Source organism: Dendroctonus ponderosae, unplaced genomic scaffold, assembly GCF_020466585.1.
Source record: "Dendroctonus ponderosae isolate FM_Combo_2020 unplaced genomic scaffold, Dpon_F_20191213v2 Dpon_F_20191213_1, whole genome shotgun sequence".
NCBI lineage: Eukaryota > Metazoa > Arthropoda > Insecta > Coleoptera > Curculionidae > Dendroctonus > Dendroctonus ponderosae.
The window spans coordinates 67,062-84,050 of NW_026017110.1; the positions used below are offsets into that span (position 1 = coordinate 67,062).

Genomic DNA, 16,989 nt, shown 5'->3' on the forward strand with positions numbered 1-16,989 from the left:
AAAAAGAAGTATTTTTATTAATCATTTATTAAGTGCATTCACGAATCATATAAGTGCAATTACTAAATATCCATAAATCTCGATACAGACCCATCTTAATGCCTTTGTGGTAATCCATCAAATCGTTTACTTCAAGTGGACGTAGTGCCATTTATCGACTGGAAAAAATGTGATACAAATTAGTAGCCTGAACAGAAAATGCAAGAAATTGAATGTAATAGAAATGAAATTACTTATACAGAGTGGTCTTCAACTAACGTAGCAAAGTTCACTGACATTCTTTACGCAAAAATTTTGAGTTATAAGCAATTTGTCTTATCCGAAAGTTAATAGATTCCGAGGTCCAGGGTGTCACAGTGTAAATGAATTTTTCGTTTTCTTTATATTGATTATTAACCAGTTTTACTACTACAGAAAAAAGGGCTTTGTGTTTGAGGTTTTTTTTAAATAGAGAAATCCAAATTTCACATTACTGGGCTAGCCACAATAGTCTGGAGCCATTTAAAACCTCAGAACTTTTTTGGGTTTTCAAATATCACTATTTTGTTGGCAATATCTCGTTCTGTGATACTTCTTAAATAAAAAATGTGGCATGTTGAAGGTATGATATCTCTTGGTCCGAATATTGTCAATTCACATTTTGAAAGTGGACCATGAACAAAACTGCCAAAAGAATTATTTTAACTTCTACTATTACATTGAATTTATTGAAAATGCCCCGACATAACTTATTTTCGAATGAATAAATGCGCGATAGTGTTTGTGTTAGGCAGTGTATAGGCCAAGCTATAGGTATTTAAAACTGCTTTATCGTGACATAAAGACTAGTAGTGTAGTAAACCAATTGTGCGATAATATAAAAGATAATGAGCAGAAGAATAGGTATGTGTTTTCACTCGCAATTCCGGTCCCTATGTTAGTTATTAACAATTTATTGAAAAAAAAACCGAGATTTTTTGTTTATAACTTTGAAACTACTAGAGCAATCGGAATGACCCAAGCAGGAAGAAGCAGCAGCGGTATATATAGTAATAGGTGCGATCGGCCCGCACTGCTGCTTGCATCACCATTCGAGTGCGAGAGCGCGCTCGGCCGATTTTCGCAAACTTTACGACGGTTTTTAGCATGCTACCAGGCCTCTGATGGAAAAACTGAAATATACGTTTTGAAGGGCAAGATGTCGGCTTTCCAAAACTGTTTTGAAATTATAATAGGATTTATGGTAACGCATACAAGCCTGCCGGAAAAAGCAAACTTGGAATCGCGATTTTGACAAAATTAATATTCCGACAGCACCCGCCTTTGGCTCATGTAACGAACATCATAATTCCCATTATCCTATTGTTTGATCTCGTTAAGGCATTACGATTGCTCCATTGGTTTCAAAGTTATAGGCAAAAATAGCGTTTTTTTGCAATAAATTTCTAATTAACATATGGATCGGAAATGCGAGTGAAAAACACATACCTATTCATCTGCTCATTATCCTTAATATCATGGCACAATTGGTTTGCTACTAGTATTTATTATGTCAAGCAAAAATAGATAGCAAATTTTAAATGCAGAACTAAAATTTTCAAATATTTTACTGACTAATGTTTGCTAGTATTGTTTTATTGAAAATTTAATCAGAATATTTCTTTTACAGTAATCCGATTTGAGTTACCTAGTTCAAAAAATCACTGAAGACTTGGAACAAGTACATGTTTTTTGTTTAGCAAACTAATATCGGAGAACGAGATGTTGCCAACAAAAAAACGATATTTTACATTTAAAATATGTAAATGGAGCCATTGCTCCAGACTCTAGACCAAGTTTGTCATGGTAAATAATCGCACAAATATGAAGTGTAATGCTGTACCATCTGAGTTTGTCACAAAATTATTTTTAGTCAAGTGAAAATAGTCATATTTTTATCAGCTATGTAGGATTTTTCAAAGCTGTTTTATTCAAATTTTGTAGGTAGTTAGCTGAAAGCCCAAGCTAACGCCCCAGATGGCTTAAATGGAGCCATTGCTCCAGACTCTTGCAGTTAGCGCCCTCTAGGATCAAGCAAGCTAAGTAATCAGAAATTTAGATTCTAGAAAACCTTCAAACACGATTTTTTTTGGTAACAGTAAAACTGGTTAAGAATCTATTCAAAATAAACGAAAATTCTATTTACACTTTGCCACCATGTACTTCAGAACCACACTGTATATCTACAAGAAACTGTAAAAATATCATGTTTGTGGCTAAGTAGACCAACACTTTCTTTAAATCTACAATCCTGCAATCAATGAATCATTTATTCTCATAATAGCTATACAAATATGTATTTTGCATTATCTAACTTATTAAATTACATTAAATGTAAAAGTTAAAATGTATTATTGTTATCCTACTATCCTTACTATACCCTAGTCATTTATCAAATGAATCATGTAAGTAAAAGTACTTACACATGAAAATGTATTCTATAAAAATAATATTATAACATCGATCTTTTGTTCATTAGTTTGGATGAACTGAATTCCGGAATTTCATGATTAGAGATACGACTGATATATTTGAGTATTTTCCTGAATTATAGCTACAAAATATATGCGTATGTAACGACTTTGTAGTCAGAAAAACGATCATTGTTAGAAGTCAAGAAAAATGTTTTAATGATACTGGCAGATAAATTTATTTCTGTTAAGATGTAATCTATAAAATTGACGTTAAAATACACTTGAGTAAAGACAAGGCAACTAGGAATATAACTGGCATATACTAACTGGGAGACTTGATTTTACAGTCTGCACCGGCAAGTAAGTTCCCTATGCGAATTTGGCATATAATAGACTGAATCAACTGAAACAACATTATTATTACGTAAATAAAAGATGTTGGAACTTACCAATCGGTTCCAACGGCTGAGGATGCACAAATTCCGGCGTTTTTTTCACCACTTCTTCTGCTTCCGAACGCGACATTTTAAACTGACTGCCATCCAATGTCGTGTTTACACTGTCAATATTCCAACTTATTAATATATACAATTACCTATCAAAAACACTCACCAAGAAATACCTTTTGCATCTACTTCCTTGTCGATCAGCGTCTTCCAAAACGCGTGTACCTGTAATAAACAAGGGCCGAAAAGGTTCCCACTCATGTCGCTCAAATTTTCCCCGTACCTCGTCGATAATTTTGTGGGCAAAGGCAGCCGATTTTGCTTCACCATTAAACGCAAAATGGTTTTCGGGTTTTCCATCGGGTATCTTGTAGATTTTAAACCATTCAACGGATGCTTTTAGAAGTCCTGGAAAATGCTTTTCCACGTCACTGACATCGTTGATTTGGTCTGCGGATGGGTCGTTAATATCGATAGCAATCAATTTCCAATCGGTTTCTCCTAAACAAAACATTGTAGCCATTAATAACAATTTTTCGAATGCAGTACTTAGAACTCCGAAAACAAATCGTCTTAATTTCAAAAACAGGAACCGTTAATTGCTGTAAAAATTCAACTATTCATGCAATTATAAATTTTGAGAATAAAGTTATTTTTGCCGATCAGAGTGAATTGCTTTCTTTCAATACCAAATTCTTATCAATATTAAAGGTAGATTATTAAACTGAATCTAATTCAACCATAATTATAATAAAAAAATATAATACTATTTAAATTCATTAAATTAAACTAAAAGCTGTGCGACAAACACTACCCTATTTCCAAGCCGAAACGATAGATTACTAGTTCATATATTTAAGAGCCATAAAAAGTGTGGAAAAAATATAAATTTGTGTAAGTATTGATTATCCAGTTATCAGTCGTGCCGATTAACAACTACGCAACTCTAAAATAAGTAAATGAAAATAACCCTTCAAGGCCATTGAAAAAATAACATGAAAGTAATTATTATCTGAAGCTCATCAATGAATTATTAAACACGGAATAATTTGTGGTGGTGCTGGACACTATTGCTACCATCAAACATTAATAGCACAGCGATCACCTATAAATGCATACCTTCATCAATCAAAGCAATAGTGCCGAGAACCTTCACTTGAAGAACCTCTCCGCGTTTGGCGACCCGATATCCGATTTCAAGAACGTCAATAGGGTCATTGTCGCCCTTGCATCCAGTACCGTCATCTAGATGTTCTGGGTTCTCCCAGGTTTGAGGCAGGGCTCCATAGTTCCAAATATAGCCATGATGGGGAAAGCAATTGGCCACGAATCTTGGTTTTCCTTTTTTCACGTCTTGCTTGATAGGGTTCAGAACTTCTTTCATAGTAATCTGCAATGGTCACCAGTATTCATACGTCTTGCAACTTGGAGGAAAGATGGATACATTTTTTGTCTGAGAAACCATTTTTCATGTTATAGATCTATTCTGTAGATATAAAAATATGAAATTTTGTTGAAATAAAATTGAAAATGTACTGTTGTGACAAAAATCCGTGTAGGCCTATTTACCTCCATTTTAGCGTTAGTCCACCTAGGCACTTCAACCACCATATTGAAGATCTTCTTATCTGCATCTACCATCAAAGGAATGTCGTGCAAGGGTGAAACAGGACCATTTTCGTCATCTAAAAGGCAATATAAAAAGATTACTTCAATAATCTGCAACTGTTAAGGTATATGTGTAAATAGATTATTTGGACTATCTGCTTGCGAATGATACATAAAGAATAATTAGGGGTGATATTTAGAACAAATAACATTGCTTCTTTAGAAAAGAAGCTTAAATTTATACTATGTATCATGAATAAAATACAATGCAAAAGAATTTAGTAGACTGTCGGAATTTCCTTTGATGGTCGGCGGAACGATTTTGTTGCGGAAAGAATGTCCCGCAAAAATTTGTCATTTTTAAAACAGTTTACAGCAAAATCCCAACATTAAGTAAGAAATAAAAAATTATCTTTGATAAATGTAAGCTGCTAAAGCAAAGTTCAAGACTTTCTAGAGATTGAGGGCATAGGTTATGTATCAAAATGATAGACTTACTGATATAAATCCGATAATCGGTCCCGTATTGGGATCCTCGTTCTACAATAGAGTAAGGCATGGATCGACACTGTTTCAGAAATCGTCTAACACCTTTAAAAGACCATGTATCACTTTCGACTACAAAGTTTTTTGGAAAACTGTTTCCTGTAAATGCGCGTGCCACCACTCGTTTGGCAAACATTCTCAAGAACACGACACCACAGATCACAGAGGTTACTCCATAGAACAAGGCTTATACAAGRKTTACTCTGTAATCTGTGCACGACACAATGCCACCAGCAGGAGCCCCACGACGCCACCTATAATTTAGTGAGCTTACTTGGACRTATGAACTGTGCGACATAGACTGTGCGATACATTTCTGTTTATCTATAGATCTTTGAACAACAAATTTGCAAAACGTTGCATTACAATTCGATTAGGTTKGTTTTCGATTGGGATGAATGCAATGAACAGAGCATGTAATAAAGGTCAAAGAAGGTTTGGTGTTAAAAAGCGAATTAAGATATCGCCGAATGCAATAACACAGCCTACCCTCTACTGATATAGGAGTGCAATAATCATTTATTTTCTCATTAATAAATCGAATGTATTTATGATCATTCGTAGATATCCATTCATTCATGAACATGTCCTACAAGTAATGTATTCAGCTCTGGATACATTAGGTTACGTAGGTATTATATGTATACCTATCTGACGGTGTGAAGTGAAAATACCAATGTTACCATTTAAAAAATCAAGATGGCGGCAAAACTGTAAAATTTTCATATATGTAATCAGAGACAAGTCTTGTCTCTGTATGTAATACTACATCGTATACATGTACGAAAATGTATTTGATGATGTAATGACATGATCTTACAAGATTTCTAGACTCGGATCTAAATTCCTTGATTAATTGTATTACATATTTTGCTTTAAAAACTTTTCCGAAGGGTAATAGGGAAGTAGTAATTTGGGCGAGACACTTAAAAATGTCCCTGTACATAGTAAGTTAGTAGGTATGTAAAATATATTAACATACTCCGTACTGGTAGCTAGAAAACAAGTCAATTTCGAAGCTTTTCGATTGCATGCTATTTGCGTTATATTCGTATTTTAATACTGCAGGTATAACGTTATTTGTTTTATATTACTAATAATTACAAACATAAAAAACCAACAATGTCTATCACTTTAAATTTGCAGTGCTCTTACTATCTGGCCTCATTCTGTTTCACTTCTTGAAGTAAATGTAAAACCCTCTGATACAGAAAAGAATACCTAAAATCCAATCACGATGTACTAATAGATCATAAGTCGTGTGACGTTCCAGTAGCAATGTCAGCAATAAACAACTGACCTGTTACCAGGCTTGCAAATACCCAAATGATCCTGAGGTATTTCGTAGTACTCTCCCACTCCTGGATTTCCAGATTTGGGCTCAACAAGCAAAAAGTTGAATTTTAGGGCAGTTACCACTGTTGATTTTGTTTCAACGAACGTAACCACTTTCATTGGGACGACTCGCACAATGTTCAAAAATTCATCGTGGATAACTTTTAGTTGCGGCGAATCTGAAGAATTATTTATTAGTTAATGTAATTGCACTTTGCCATAGGTTTTAATGAGTACTTTCTTTCAGTTCTTGCACTTCTACAGATGGCCATAAGACCAGTGAAACAGCGTTGCTCAAATTGGCCACTTTAGAGCCACTATGTGGGGTACTGTAAAATACAACTCCCTTGGTATTCAAACAGATACTTTTTAGCTTGGGATCATTGCTGCTGTATGCTGCAAACTGCCGGCTACCTAACACTTGAAAATATGTTCGATGTAGTTACCTTTGCACAAAATATTCTTTACAATGAGTCCACCCATGGAGTGCGTTATCCAAACTATCGGTCTCTTGCCCACTTCGCTTTGCACCAGCTTTTCAACCATTAGGTCACTTCTTTCATTCAAAGTCAACTTTTCCTTTCGTGAGGGGCATAAAGGTGCCCACATAGACAAACTTGTATTGTAGTTAATTCCTATTACTCTTATATTCTTGCAATCTTGTGCTTAAACAAACAGCAACAAAACAAAACATTGTTGCCAATAAAACATTTTTTTATGTTAATACCCAGCCAGTCTTTGGGCCAGCAATACGTGTAAGATCCGTCTTCTACGGGCGCGTTATCAAAATCGAACTTTTCTCCTGGGCAAGTAAAAGGACCTGAACAGTTATCACTGGAGTTCAGTGGAATGTCGTTCCACACGATTTCATATTCGTTTGTCAGAATTTTGTCGGTGATGTCTTGGAAATACTGTTTGGTAGTTCTGCGAGCTTCAGAATCGGCGGTTTCACTGCCTAGAATAACAAAAATATATGTAATATATGAAGACAGTGGTAAATTTTGATCTGACGTATCGTAATCTTCAAGTTCTTCTAAATTGAATTAACGTGTTTTTGTTATTATTATATTATATCAATTAATTGAGTTTGTATTTTTATGCCAGCTTTGTCATTTATGAAAAGCTAAACCGAGGTGGAACGTAATATTTACACAACAACTATTTAGTCATCTACTTTTATGTGTCGTCGACTGTACATTACTTCTAGAATTCCATATGGGAGGTAGTTTTTCTATTTAATTGAATTTTTCTTACCAATGAATCCTGCAGCAACTGGATTAGTTTGTCTTTGGCGCCATGTGAAAAAGACACCACCTAATAATCCGTGAACAAAAATTACATCGACCGCTTGGTCGAATTTGGTCCGGTTCAGTGGGTGCAACACGTACAATTGACTAGGATATCGCGCATCATTGTCATCATCCAAGTTGGCCAAAGCTCTGGCCGCTGGGATAGATACTCTAATGTCCTTGTGGTGGGCCCAGTTGGAAAGCACTCCAATCCATCCTTAAGAATGTTGTTGGTATTGCCTGTAAGTACGCATTACCAAACTGCGACCTCAACTCACCAGATTTGCAAAAGGGTTCCAACAAGTGTCGATTGTAGCTCATGTACGACAGAATTTGGCACAATTTTATTGTTACATTTATATCCCCTGAATACCTTTTGTATATTTCCATAAGTAAGGGCAACCCATTCAAATCGGCAATGTCCGTTGAATATCGCTCTACATTGCAGTGATGCAATAGTGATTCCAGGCACATTGGTAGAATCTCTTTCTCTGTTTGAATAAATTTACTTAACTCCAACGAGGATGAGTCATGGTCCACTATGTGACCACTATCCTAAAGAAAAGTGAAAACTCATGTATTACGCCTCGATCTAAAACGAGCGTAAATTAACGCACGTGATCATATACAAACGCTTTGGAGAGAAAATAGCCCATACAGGGATGTTGTGACTTTTCAAACACTTCAATTAAAAACTCTCGCATTGCGTTAATTAGTTCGTCTTTTTTGTAGTTGTGGTATCTGAAAGGGGGTTCCAGAAAAAAACGGCGGTCTGCATTAGTTCGCGCCAGTGCCACTGCGGTCCGAGGATCAATCATGTTAGCTATCAAGGCAAAATGCCAGCTATCCAGATAATTAATGTTTGCTAAATTGTTTACTGCCTTTGTTCTAAAATAGAAATTTGGCTTAAAAATATCAACTCAGGATTGGCAAGCCAGTTTGAGATAGAGGTATCTACCTGAAATATTTATTACTGTCTTTGGACAGAGCCAACAATCTTCTGGCATAGCCAAATTTTAAATTATTTAACGCCCACTGTATGAGTCCAGTCTTTCTATATTCCAAATATGGTTCAAACTCGATAATTTCCTCCTCCAGTGTCTCCTCTTTGGCTACGTAATGATCCATAAACTGCAACACGGAGTCGTCCAGTGCATTTTCCAAAATGTCCCTAGTTTTGTTCACTTGATAATACACCCAAGCAGTGCTGGAATATTTGTAAAATAAGCAGCTGTAATGTAAGAGTTGTACTGTTCACCTGGACCCAACAAACGCTATAGTAAAATACTTCAATATTGCTTTGTTTTCTTTCCAAAACAAATAGGGCAACATCACGAATACCGTGGTCACGGCTTCGATTCAACTTGTGTGAGCAAGAATATCCTCCAAATTTGTAAGTTTACATACATACAAGTGTATTTTGCTATATAACGTAACTTTTCGTTCCTGACTGAAAACGTCTTGAATGCTACCACCATAAACATAAATATGCTAAAATAAGGTCGTTTAAGATTTTCATAATTTTGAACTTTCACTTGAAAATCTTTTTTAAGAAATTAACTTCTATTAAACTATTATAGACGAAAGGCACAACCGGCTCTTCCAGTTATCTCGAAATTTGACAATTTTGCAGCTACACTGCACAGAACATACCCCCAAGGAGATATTTTGTGCAACACTGCTAAATATTGACCTTGGACTTTTCACGAATTCAACTACAATTACAAATATAACAATATGGGGGCGCTGCGAAAAGAATCAGCTGGTTGAACTAGCGCATATATCCTAGCTGACTCCTTGCTTAAATGACATGCGCAAGTCAATTTGAGGTTACATTAATCAAAACAAACTTCTATTTACCAGAACGGATATGTATTAGGTATTAGGGCTCGGAATCAAAATCGAACAATTCGAGTATTCGAATATTCAAGAAGCGAATAATTATGTCTAGTTATAACTCGAAAATTCGAATACTGGAATACACCAACATTATCAAACTCACTAGGTGCAAATATCTTTATATGCACTTTGTATACTTTTATAAAATAAGTTATTCATATTCTACAAGCATTTAAACAAATAGTTATATATTTACAAGCAAATGAAAATAATTATTTACCCTTCAGCAAATGAATATAAAAATACGTGTTTGTGTTCTGGTGACTCGCGACATCAACTTTTGCGCGGTGTTACAATTAGTGTGCCGACAAAGGCACTTTTTTATCCGTTGCGGCTTATTTAGAGTTTGATTCCGAGCCCTAATCATAGTACAAGGCTTATGGCACAGAACATACCCGTTTTGGTAAATAGAAGTTTGTTTTGATTAACGTAACCTCAAACTGACTGGCGCATGTCATTTAAGCAAGGAGCCAGTTACGATATATGCGCTAGTGCTGGTTGACGGCTATAATTTGTTGTCCAATTTGTAGGTTACCTAATAGATGTTCACATAAAAGATGTTTAAATTTTATAATAAAATGGTACTGCAACAGTCCATAGCGGTTACGCTAAATCGGCTGACTCCTTTCAATTGGCACGCCGCTGCATTTGCATCAGCCGGTATTGCTGAGGCGAAGAACAATACCGAAGAGGAGAAACAGGCGCAGGCTAGGAGGCCCTCCGTAGAAAAAGGCAGCTCTATCGTAAAAACTGTATTTGCTTCCATACAGTTGCATGATAGTAGTGACGATATACAAACGCCTTTTACCGATTCAAAATTGCTTAAAGCGCAAACTGTAAACGAATTGTTAACAATTACAGACGGGACTGGAATATCGCGAAAACATGCTCTTCAGGTATGGTGTTGATTGATTTATGCAGAGTTTCATTTCATCATTCTTAATTGTCTGTTGGGTTTTATCGGCAGGTGGTATCAATTCTGTCCACGTGGACCTCAAGCGGAAAAATTCAACTGAGCGAGTTTGATAGCGACCCTCGATTTCTCAAGCTGTGTAAAGTACTGACCAGAGGGACGACAGGAAGCAAATCCAATAAACAAGTGGCGGCATTATCCAAGCATGATGATTTATCCACAGTGCTCAGTGTTGCTGCTGATGAGGAAGCTGCCAAGCTCGTTGGCAGCATTACATTGTCACAAATGATCAAAGTACTGAAACATTGATAGCATATATAGGCATTTGTTATTTACTGTTTTCAGGTACTCACAACTCTTTCGCTGAGAAAACGACGATCTGTTTTGTTACTGAGAACCCTGGCTTACAATATTGCTGGCAGCTCTGAACAGATGAACATTAAACAATGTGCAGACCTATTTTATAGCATTGCGACATTGAATTTTTACGATGAGAACTTATTTGAAAAGGCTGCAGATAATGTCATTTCTATTCTGCAGCAAGATATTGTTAAGAAAAGCGCAGTTGTTGGGTCAATTTTAACAAGTATGGGCCTACTGAAGTATAGAAATCCTGGTGGGTAATGGATTAAGGCTTATAGATGTTAATGGTAATGTTGAATTTCAGTTTTGCTTGATGCAATCAGTCACTGGATCATAAAGAACACTGCTGTATGCAGACCTCAGGATATTTTTAGCTTGTTTATGAGCCTCGGTGTCTTAAACTACGTTCCTTCTAACTCTGACCACCTTTTTAAAGTAAACCGCATATATTTTACGTAATTTAGTTTTGAAATGCATGGCTTGTAGGTGTTAGTGCCGCAACTTACCCAGGAAGAGGCAGGAAAACCTGCAATTTGGCTGGAAGTTGTTTGGTCATTAATTCTTCTAAATCAAGCCAGTCATGCACATGTTATGTCAGTATTAAACGACACATTTATCGACAAATTGGCAGGTAAGTTAATATATATAGTATAATTCCGATATGTTTTTGAAAATAATTTAGTGTAACTAAATTAACGTCAATTCTTCTAGAAAAGCCATCTATAAGCACTTCTGCTATTTTGAAGTTACTCAACATCGATGGGGCAGCCCACTACTTATTGACGGATTACTCTGGTCCGAAAATAGCACAAAATCACAATATTCGCCAGACCTGTCTGCAAATATCGAGGGAAAAGGCGCAAATAACCAATTCAGTCATTGACGCTCTGAAAAATCTGATCCCAGAAAGTTACCTCAGAAATAGCGTAAACACCGGATTGGGTTTTTACATTGGTATATGCTGCTTGATTATGAAGGTTTACACTAAATAATCAGAATCGCTTTTTAGACGCAGAATGTGTGCTGGATAAAAATTGCAATCCATTACCGCTAAATGAAACAATCGGCGCCGACCGTATTAGGCACGTATTTTGATTTTAAAATGTTCTGTATATCTGACTATAGATAACGAAAAATATTGTAGAGTTGCCGTTTTGACATACGATTATCACGACGTCTGCAAGGGAAAAATGGAGCTGACAGGAATCACTGCGTTCCACGAGAGGCTTCTTGAAGCGATGGGTTACCAAATTGTTTCCATTCCGTTCACGGATTTTAAAGTAACCGAGAAAATAGTCAAAAAAGTTCAATATTTAGAAAACCGGCTCAAGCAGGCGGTGCAGCAATAGTTAGTTGTATATAAAACGTTAATATTTGTATTTGAATTGTATGTAATTTATTGGGATTACCTCCATCGATTCTATATTTTAGTTAATGCAAAGTACCGAGTAATTAAAATTTAAATCAATCATGTTTCTACCAGGCCATTCAATAGTTGCTAATGGGACGTTAGATGGAAAAGCAAAGAGTTAGCTGATTTCACTGTTGTGATCTAAAGCTTTTCCTATTGCGTACGGCTGTAGTAAAGGACATGTTTTCTTTGGGGTCGCCTTCAGTTATTTGCTGCAGAATTAGGTTTTTCTTCATTACTTAACATTTGCTGCATTCTGAGGTTCTCACGGTTTACTAGGCTCCATAGTCTGACCGTCCGACTGGAGGTCATTGCGAGTGATGGGCCAATAAATATAAACCAAATAATCTAGTAGATATTTCCATACGACAAAGAGATGTTTTGAAAATAGTATTTATTAATATTATTGACCTGTTAAACTTACCATTCTACATTTAAAATTTGAGTAAAAAACCTATATATTTTCGAAATACTGGCACTATCTGGCTGGATATTTATTTGGAATAAATGATACAAGACAAGTAAATTAAAATTTGTCTATTATATTGAAAAATTATAAACAAAACTCCAACTTTCGCGTTTGCATTTTTGATTTTTACCGCTTACATAGCTACGCAAATTAGTTTATTATTAATAAGTAAACCGACAATCGGAATGTGGAAGCAAGTGTTTAAAGACGATCGATGGTGGAATGTGGAATGGAGTAAAATCCCAGATTAGAAGAGTAGGTACTCTCCTACTGTCTGGTAAAATAGAATAAGTTTCACTACATGCAAGCAACCACTTATACATAGTCAAAACGTGAACTCTCTGGTTATGTCTAGTTGGCATTTAACAACAAAATAAAACAAAACACGGGTAACCACTAAACAAATTCTTCTATTTGACAGTTTTATTTTAGGAATCCAAATTTCAACGTAAAATGTTATTTTAATATCATCAAGAACCTACCAAAGATGTCCTTAACAGGCTGTTTTAAGAGACTACATGTAGTTAGGGGTGCGTTGCCTCGAGTATGGCCCACCCGTTCATTTTGCTCAGATGAGTGTGCTGACGAAAAGGTAAGGTAACTACATGAATGTATTTACGTGTACACTCCTTTACCGCAAAGAGGAGACAAATAACGTATGTTTTATTCCAGAAAGGTTTAATTCTGGGAGTATATGAAGGCGACAACGAAGAACCAATTTTTACAAAAGCGGCAGCAAAATTTAATGATCATTTGGGAGGAAAATTGTTGGAACTGATGAAAACGTAAGCTATAGATAGTATTTTGCTATTTTTTTTGCTAGGGTAAGTCGCAGCTATTAGTCAAGTAGTAATTCAAAATGCAATTGCAACATTCAAGATAATTATATACAGGCAACATTTATTGCAGTATTTAAGCAAAATTTAGCAAAATTAAAAAAAAAACTTTAAATGGTAATAATATTTCAGTGGAGGATGTGAACTAAAAAAAGGCCACGGAAAGACTTTCAACAACATAGACAAAGAGTTTTGGTCCGTTGCCTTAGTCGGTCTCGGAAGGGAGAAATTAGGATACTGTGAAATGGAAGCGATCGATGAAAGTTTGGAAGCAGTTCGTGAAGCAGCTGGAAGTGGTGCACAGCTCTTAAAAAAAGAATGCGTTGGAAGAATACTAATTGAAGGCCTGGGCCATCCAGAACAGGCAGCTGAAGGAAGCGCCTTAGCACTCTGGCGCTACCAGGAAAACAGGTGCGTTTTATTTTATCCGTTTTTAGTTGAAAATTTTACTTTACTTTGTGTTATTAATTTTAGGTCGAGACAGAACTGGAGGCCTATTCCGACTCTGGAATTGTTCGACGACAGTGACGCCGAAAGTTTTCAGCGCGGTCTTTTTAAAGCCGAATCGCAAAATTTGGCCCGACGACTTTCCGACACACCCGCCAACCAAATGACTCCATTGCACTTCGCCCAAGAAACGGTCAATGAGTTGTGTCCATGTGGAATTAAAGTCATGGTCCACGACAAGGATTGGGTCGAAAACAAAAAGATGAACGCCTTCCTGACGGTGAATAAACGGGCGTGCGTTTTAATAGTATATTTATTCGAATTGGAACTTAGGTGGCGCGTGGCTCATGTGAGCCGCCTGTTGTTGTGGAAATCTCTTATTGTGGTGCCCATCAAGACCAAAAGCCCATTTTGATGGTGGGCAAGGGCATCACTTTTGACAGTGGCGGTTTGTGCTTGAAAAAATGCGATGGTATGGATCGATATCGAGCAGATATGGTAGGAGCAGCTGCTATAATTGCAGCAATCCGAGCAGCTTCTGCATTGAGTTTGCCAGTGAACATTGAGGCTATTATTCCTTTGTGCGAAAATATGCCTAGTGGTGAGGAAAACTTGCGCTCATTTGGCACAACTAAGTTCTGTCTCATAATTAGCACATTAAGAGAATAATTTTTCCATATCTTTTTTATGAATCAGGATTACGTTCATATTTATTACCTGCCAGGTAATTTCAGGTATGTCAATGAAGTGCGGTGACGTAGTGATGGGACTGAATGGCAAATCGATAATGATCACCGACACTGATAATGAGGGCCGCTTGATCCTAGCTGACGCTTTAGTGTATGGCCAGAACGCATATCACCCAAGACTGATCATTGACGTTGCCAGCCTCACTCCTGGAGTGCGAGCGGCATTAGGTTCCGCAGCCAGCGGTGTTTTTTGCAACTCTCAGACAATGTGGTCTCAGGTACATGCCCCCTACTTCTGTTGCAGGCAGATATAGACATTTTTTAATTAAATTTCCGTCGTTTCTCAGGTACGAAAAGCAGGAGTGATAACTGGCGACAGAGTATGGCGACTTCCACTGTGGAAATACTTTACAAAAAAAGTTACTAGATTCCGCTCTCACGACGTAAACAATAAAGGTCTTGGTCACGGATCATCATGCATTGGGGCTGCGTTCTTGAATGAGTTCATTGACTGCGTTGACTGGATCCATTTTGATGTCACGGGAGTGGGTTTCAAAAGTGAGGAAAAGAATTATTCGTACCTGACTAAAGGTCGCATGACAGGGAGACCTACGCGAACGCTAATACAACTGTTATATCAACTGTCTTGTCCATCGGAAGGACAGCGAAAATTGGAATAGGATAACCTGATGTACAAGTTGTTTGAAACTGTTTTCTGTTAAACCTATCATAAAATCGCGCTCTTTATTGTTACATTGAAATTCGCCTTTTGTCGCTATGTTAAATTTAATAGTGGAAATACAGGAAATCTTGCAGATTTCTCTGCGGATTTTCGCTTACAAAGTTTTCCCGGCCGGGTTTGGTTTTTGGGTTTTACAGACTAATACTTTTAAAAAGCAGACTGGTCATCTGCAGCAGTTCCGAATTTGTTTTTTTATTGAAATGCCGCGTATAGTAAATTATGGAATATAAAATATATAAAACTTAAATTGTAAAATCAAAGTCCTGCAAGAAATTTTCTGATAGGTGATGTCTTAAGTGCCTCTAGTTTTCTGTACACGACTTGCATTAACACATTTATTATTTGTATCTATAAAAATGGCGAAAACTTTAGCTCATGTAATCCGGGTCCAATGTAACAGCAGTATTAGAGAATTTTAGGTCACTCTTTTTTTGTATTTTATTACAGTTGTGTTTAATGTGAAGATATACAAAAATATATATTTTTATTAAGTAATAAAAGCGCATATTACATTTTTTATAAATAATGAAGTTGGAATGTTTGAAAAACACGCATGCATTTCAAATATATTTTAAGTATACATAGAGGTTGTCCCGGAATATGTGGGCATGCTTTCGCATTTGTAGAGGAGACGTTTAAAAAACATAACAAGTTTCTTTAAAAAAAAATTCTAGGGATCCCCCCTACGGAGATACAGGCCTCTAAAGGAGCCACCTGAGAATCGATTTAAAAAAAATAACTGAATACTTCATGCAATTTAATTATTTATTCATACAATGAACAATACATCATTGCTCTTAAAAAGGACCCAAAAATGGCACTTAGATTCATTCATGGATAAAAAGACATAACTATTATTATGCTCCACCTAGTCCATCCCTGGAGAACCGAAATGCTAAAAATGTTTCATGGGTCTTTTCTAAGAGCGATGATGTACTGTTCATTGTATAAAAAAATAATTAAATTGCATGAAGTATTCTAAAATTTATTTAAAAAAAAATCGACTCAGGTGGCTCCTTTAGAGGCCCGTATCTTCGTAGGGGGGGGGCTCGACATTTTTTATAGAAACTTGTTATGTTTTTTAACGTTCCCTGTACAAATCCGAGAACACGTCCACATATTCCGGGACACCCTGTATATCAGTATGCGTGTGTGTTTGTGTAAGTGACAATGAAAAGCAGCATATAACGGCCCAGTTTATAATAATGTAACAAGCGGCCTAAATGTGACTTTTCAATTCCTTGCTTTCGAATGTATCAGAAATGGCCTGCAATGGGAAAGTCCGGGCGTTTTAACTTGAAAATAATTTACATTCATAAAAATTACATAAGCTAATTTGTTAATATTTATTTAATTATAGACCATCATATAATATAATATAATAAATTAGACACTGCTTAAGCAATATGTTTTCATTACTTGCCAGTTATGAAAAGTAGTAACACATAAGGACATTATACATTTTTTCGAATAATAACGACTTTACTTGGATTAAATTCCAAATCAAAATTAATTTCTGGGTTTAATGCCCGGTTTCCGAACTCCAACATATCGGTTACATAAG

The 16,989-nt window shown here is 36.2% G+C and overlaps 3 protein-coding genes across 11 annotated transcripts; 2 read left to right on the forward strand and 1 right to left on the reverse strand.

Moving 5' to 3' along the window:
- Nucleotides 1-11: 11 nt before the first annotated feature.
- On the reverse strand, nucleotides 12-9,279 carry LOC109543107 (protein SERAC1). 7 transcript variants are annotated; one of them, XM_019912646.2, is made up of 14 exons: nucleotides 8,915-9,279; nucleotides 8,615-8,863; nucleotides 8,274-8,544; nucleotides 7,935-8,211; nucleotides 7,622-7,873; nucleotides 7,095-7,322; nucleotides 6,814-7,032; nucleotides 4,448-4,563; nucleotides 3,998-4,268; nucleotides 3,162-3,379; nucleotides 3,045-3,103; nucleotides 2,882-2,991; nucleotides 2,770-2,835; nucleotides 12-158 (listed from the first exon to the last, which is right to left on the reverse strand). In XM_019912646.2, the coding sequence occupies exons 1-13, from the start codon at nucleotides 8,986-8,988 to the stop codon at nucleotides 2,774-2,776; spliced, it is 2,406 nt and encodes an 801-aa protein (XP_019768205.2). In that variant the 5' UTR covers nucleotides 8,989-9,279; the 3' UTR covers nucleotides 12-158; nucleotides 2,770-2,773. The 7 variants fall into 7 exon arrangements, 5 of the variants coding, with proteins under 5 accessions (XP_019768205.2, XP_048517148.1, XP_019768206.2 ...); XM_048661191.1 differs by having other exon boundaries at nucleotides 2,760-2,835; XM_019912647.2 differs by lacking the exon at nucleotides 2,770-2,835.
- Nucleotides 8,933-12,304, forward strand: LOC109543111 (FAST kinase domain-containing protein 4). 3 transcript variants are annotated; one of them, XM_048661192.1, is made up of 9 exons: nucleotides 8,933-9,049; nucleotides 10,086-10,451; nucleotides 10,523-10,762; nucleotides 10,814-11,084; nucleotides 11,136-11,266; nucleotides 11,318-11,462; nucleotides 11,543-11,785; nucleotides 11,841-11,913; nucleotides 11,976-12,304. In XM_048661192.1, exons 2-9 carry the CDS (start codon nucleotides 10,113-10,115, stop codon nucleotides 12,178-12,180), a joined length of 1,647 nt encoding a protein of 548 aa, XP_048517149.1. In that variant the 5' UTR covers nucleotides 8,933-9,049; nucleotides 10,086-10,112; the 3' UTR covers nucleotides 12,181-12,304. The 3 variants fall into 3 exon arrangements, with proteins under 3 accessions (XP_048517149.1, XP_019768213.1, XP_019768212.1); XM_019912654.2 differs by lacking the exon at nucleotides 8,933-9,049 and adding an exon at nucleotides 9,758-9,958; XM_019912653.2 differs by lacking the exon at nucleotides 8,933-9,049 and having other exon boundaries at nucleotides 10,026-10,451.
- Nucleotides 12,305-12,884: 580 nt separating this feature from the next.
- LOC109543112 (cytosol aminopeptidase) lies at nucleotides 12,885-15,925 on the forward strand. Its single transcript, XM_019912655.2, has 7 exons — nucleotides 12,885-13,303; nucleotides 13,384-13,496; nucleotides 13,680-13,958; nucleotides 14,022-14,274; nucleotides 14,328-14,595; nucleotides 14,729-14,961; nucleotides 15,031-15,925. The coding sequence occupies exons 1-7, from the start codon at nucleotides 13,199-13,201 to the stop codon at nucleotides 15,361-15,363; spliced, it is 1,584 nt and encodes a 527-aa protein (XP_019768214.1). The 5' UTR covers nucleotides 12,885-13,198; the 3' UTR covers nucleotides 15,364-15,925.
- Nucleotides 15,926-16,989: the final 1,064 nt, after the last annotated feature.

Coding starts and splice junctions, on each gene's coding strand:
- LOC109543107 (XM_019912646.2), bottom strand. CDS start 8,988: ATGTTGCCCTATTTGTTTTGGAAAGAAAACAAAGCAATATTGAAGTAT. Junction 8,864..8,914: donor ATAGCGTTTGTTGGGTCCAG/GTGAACAGTACA, acceptor CAAATATTCCAG/CACTGCTTGGGTGTATTATC. Junction 2,836..2,881: donor TCAGCCGTTGGAACCGATTG/GTAAGTTCCAAC, acceptor ATGTTGTTTCAG/TTGATTCAGTCTATTATATG.
- LOC109543112 (XM_019912655.2), top strand. CDS start 13,199: ATGTCCTTAACAGGCTGTTTTAAGAGACTACATGTAGTTAGGGGTGCG. Junction 13,959..14,021: donor TGGCGCTACCAGGAAAACAG/GTGCGTTTTATT, acceptor TATTAATTTTAG/GTCGAGACAGAACTGGAGGC. Junction 14,962..15,030: donor CTCAGACAATGTGGTCTCAG/GTACATGCCCCC, acceptor GTCGTTTCTCAG/GTACGAAAAGCAGGAGTGAT.
- LOC109543111 (XM_048661192.1), top strand. CDS start 10,113: ATGTTTAAATTTTATAATAAAATGGTACTGCAACAGTCCATAGCGGTT. Junction 11,085..11,135: donor ACTGAAGTATAGAAATCCTG/GTGGGTAATGGA, acceptor GTTGAATTTCAG/TTTTGCTTGATGCAATCAGT. Junction 11,786..11,840: donor CGGATTGGGTTTTTACATTG/GTATATGCTGCT, acceptor ATCGCTTTTTAG/ACGCAGAATGTGTGCTGGAT.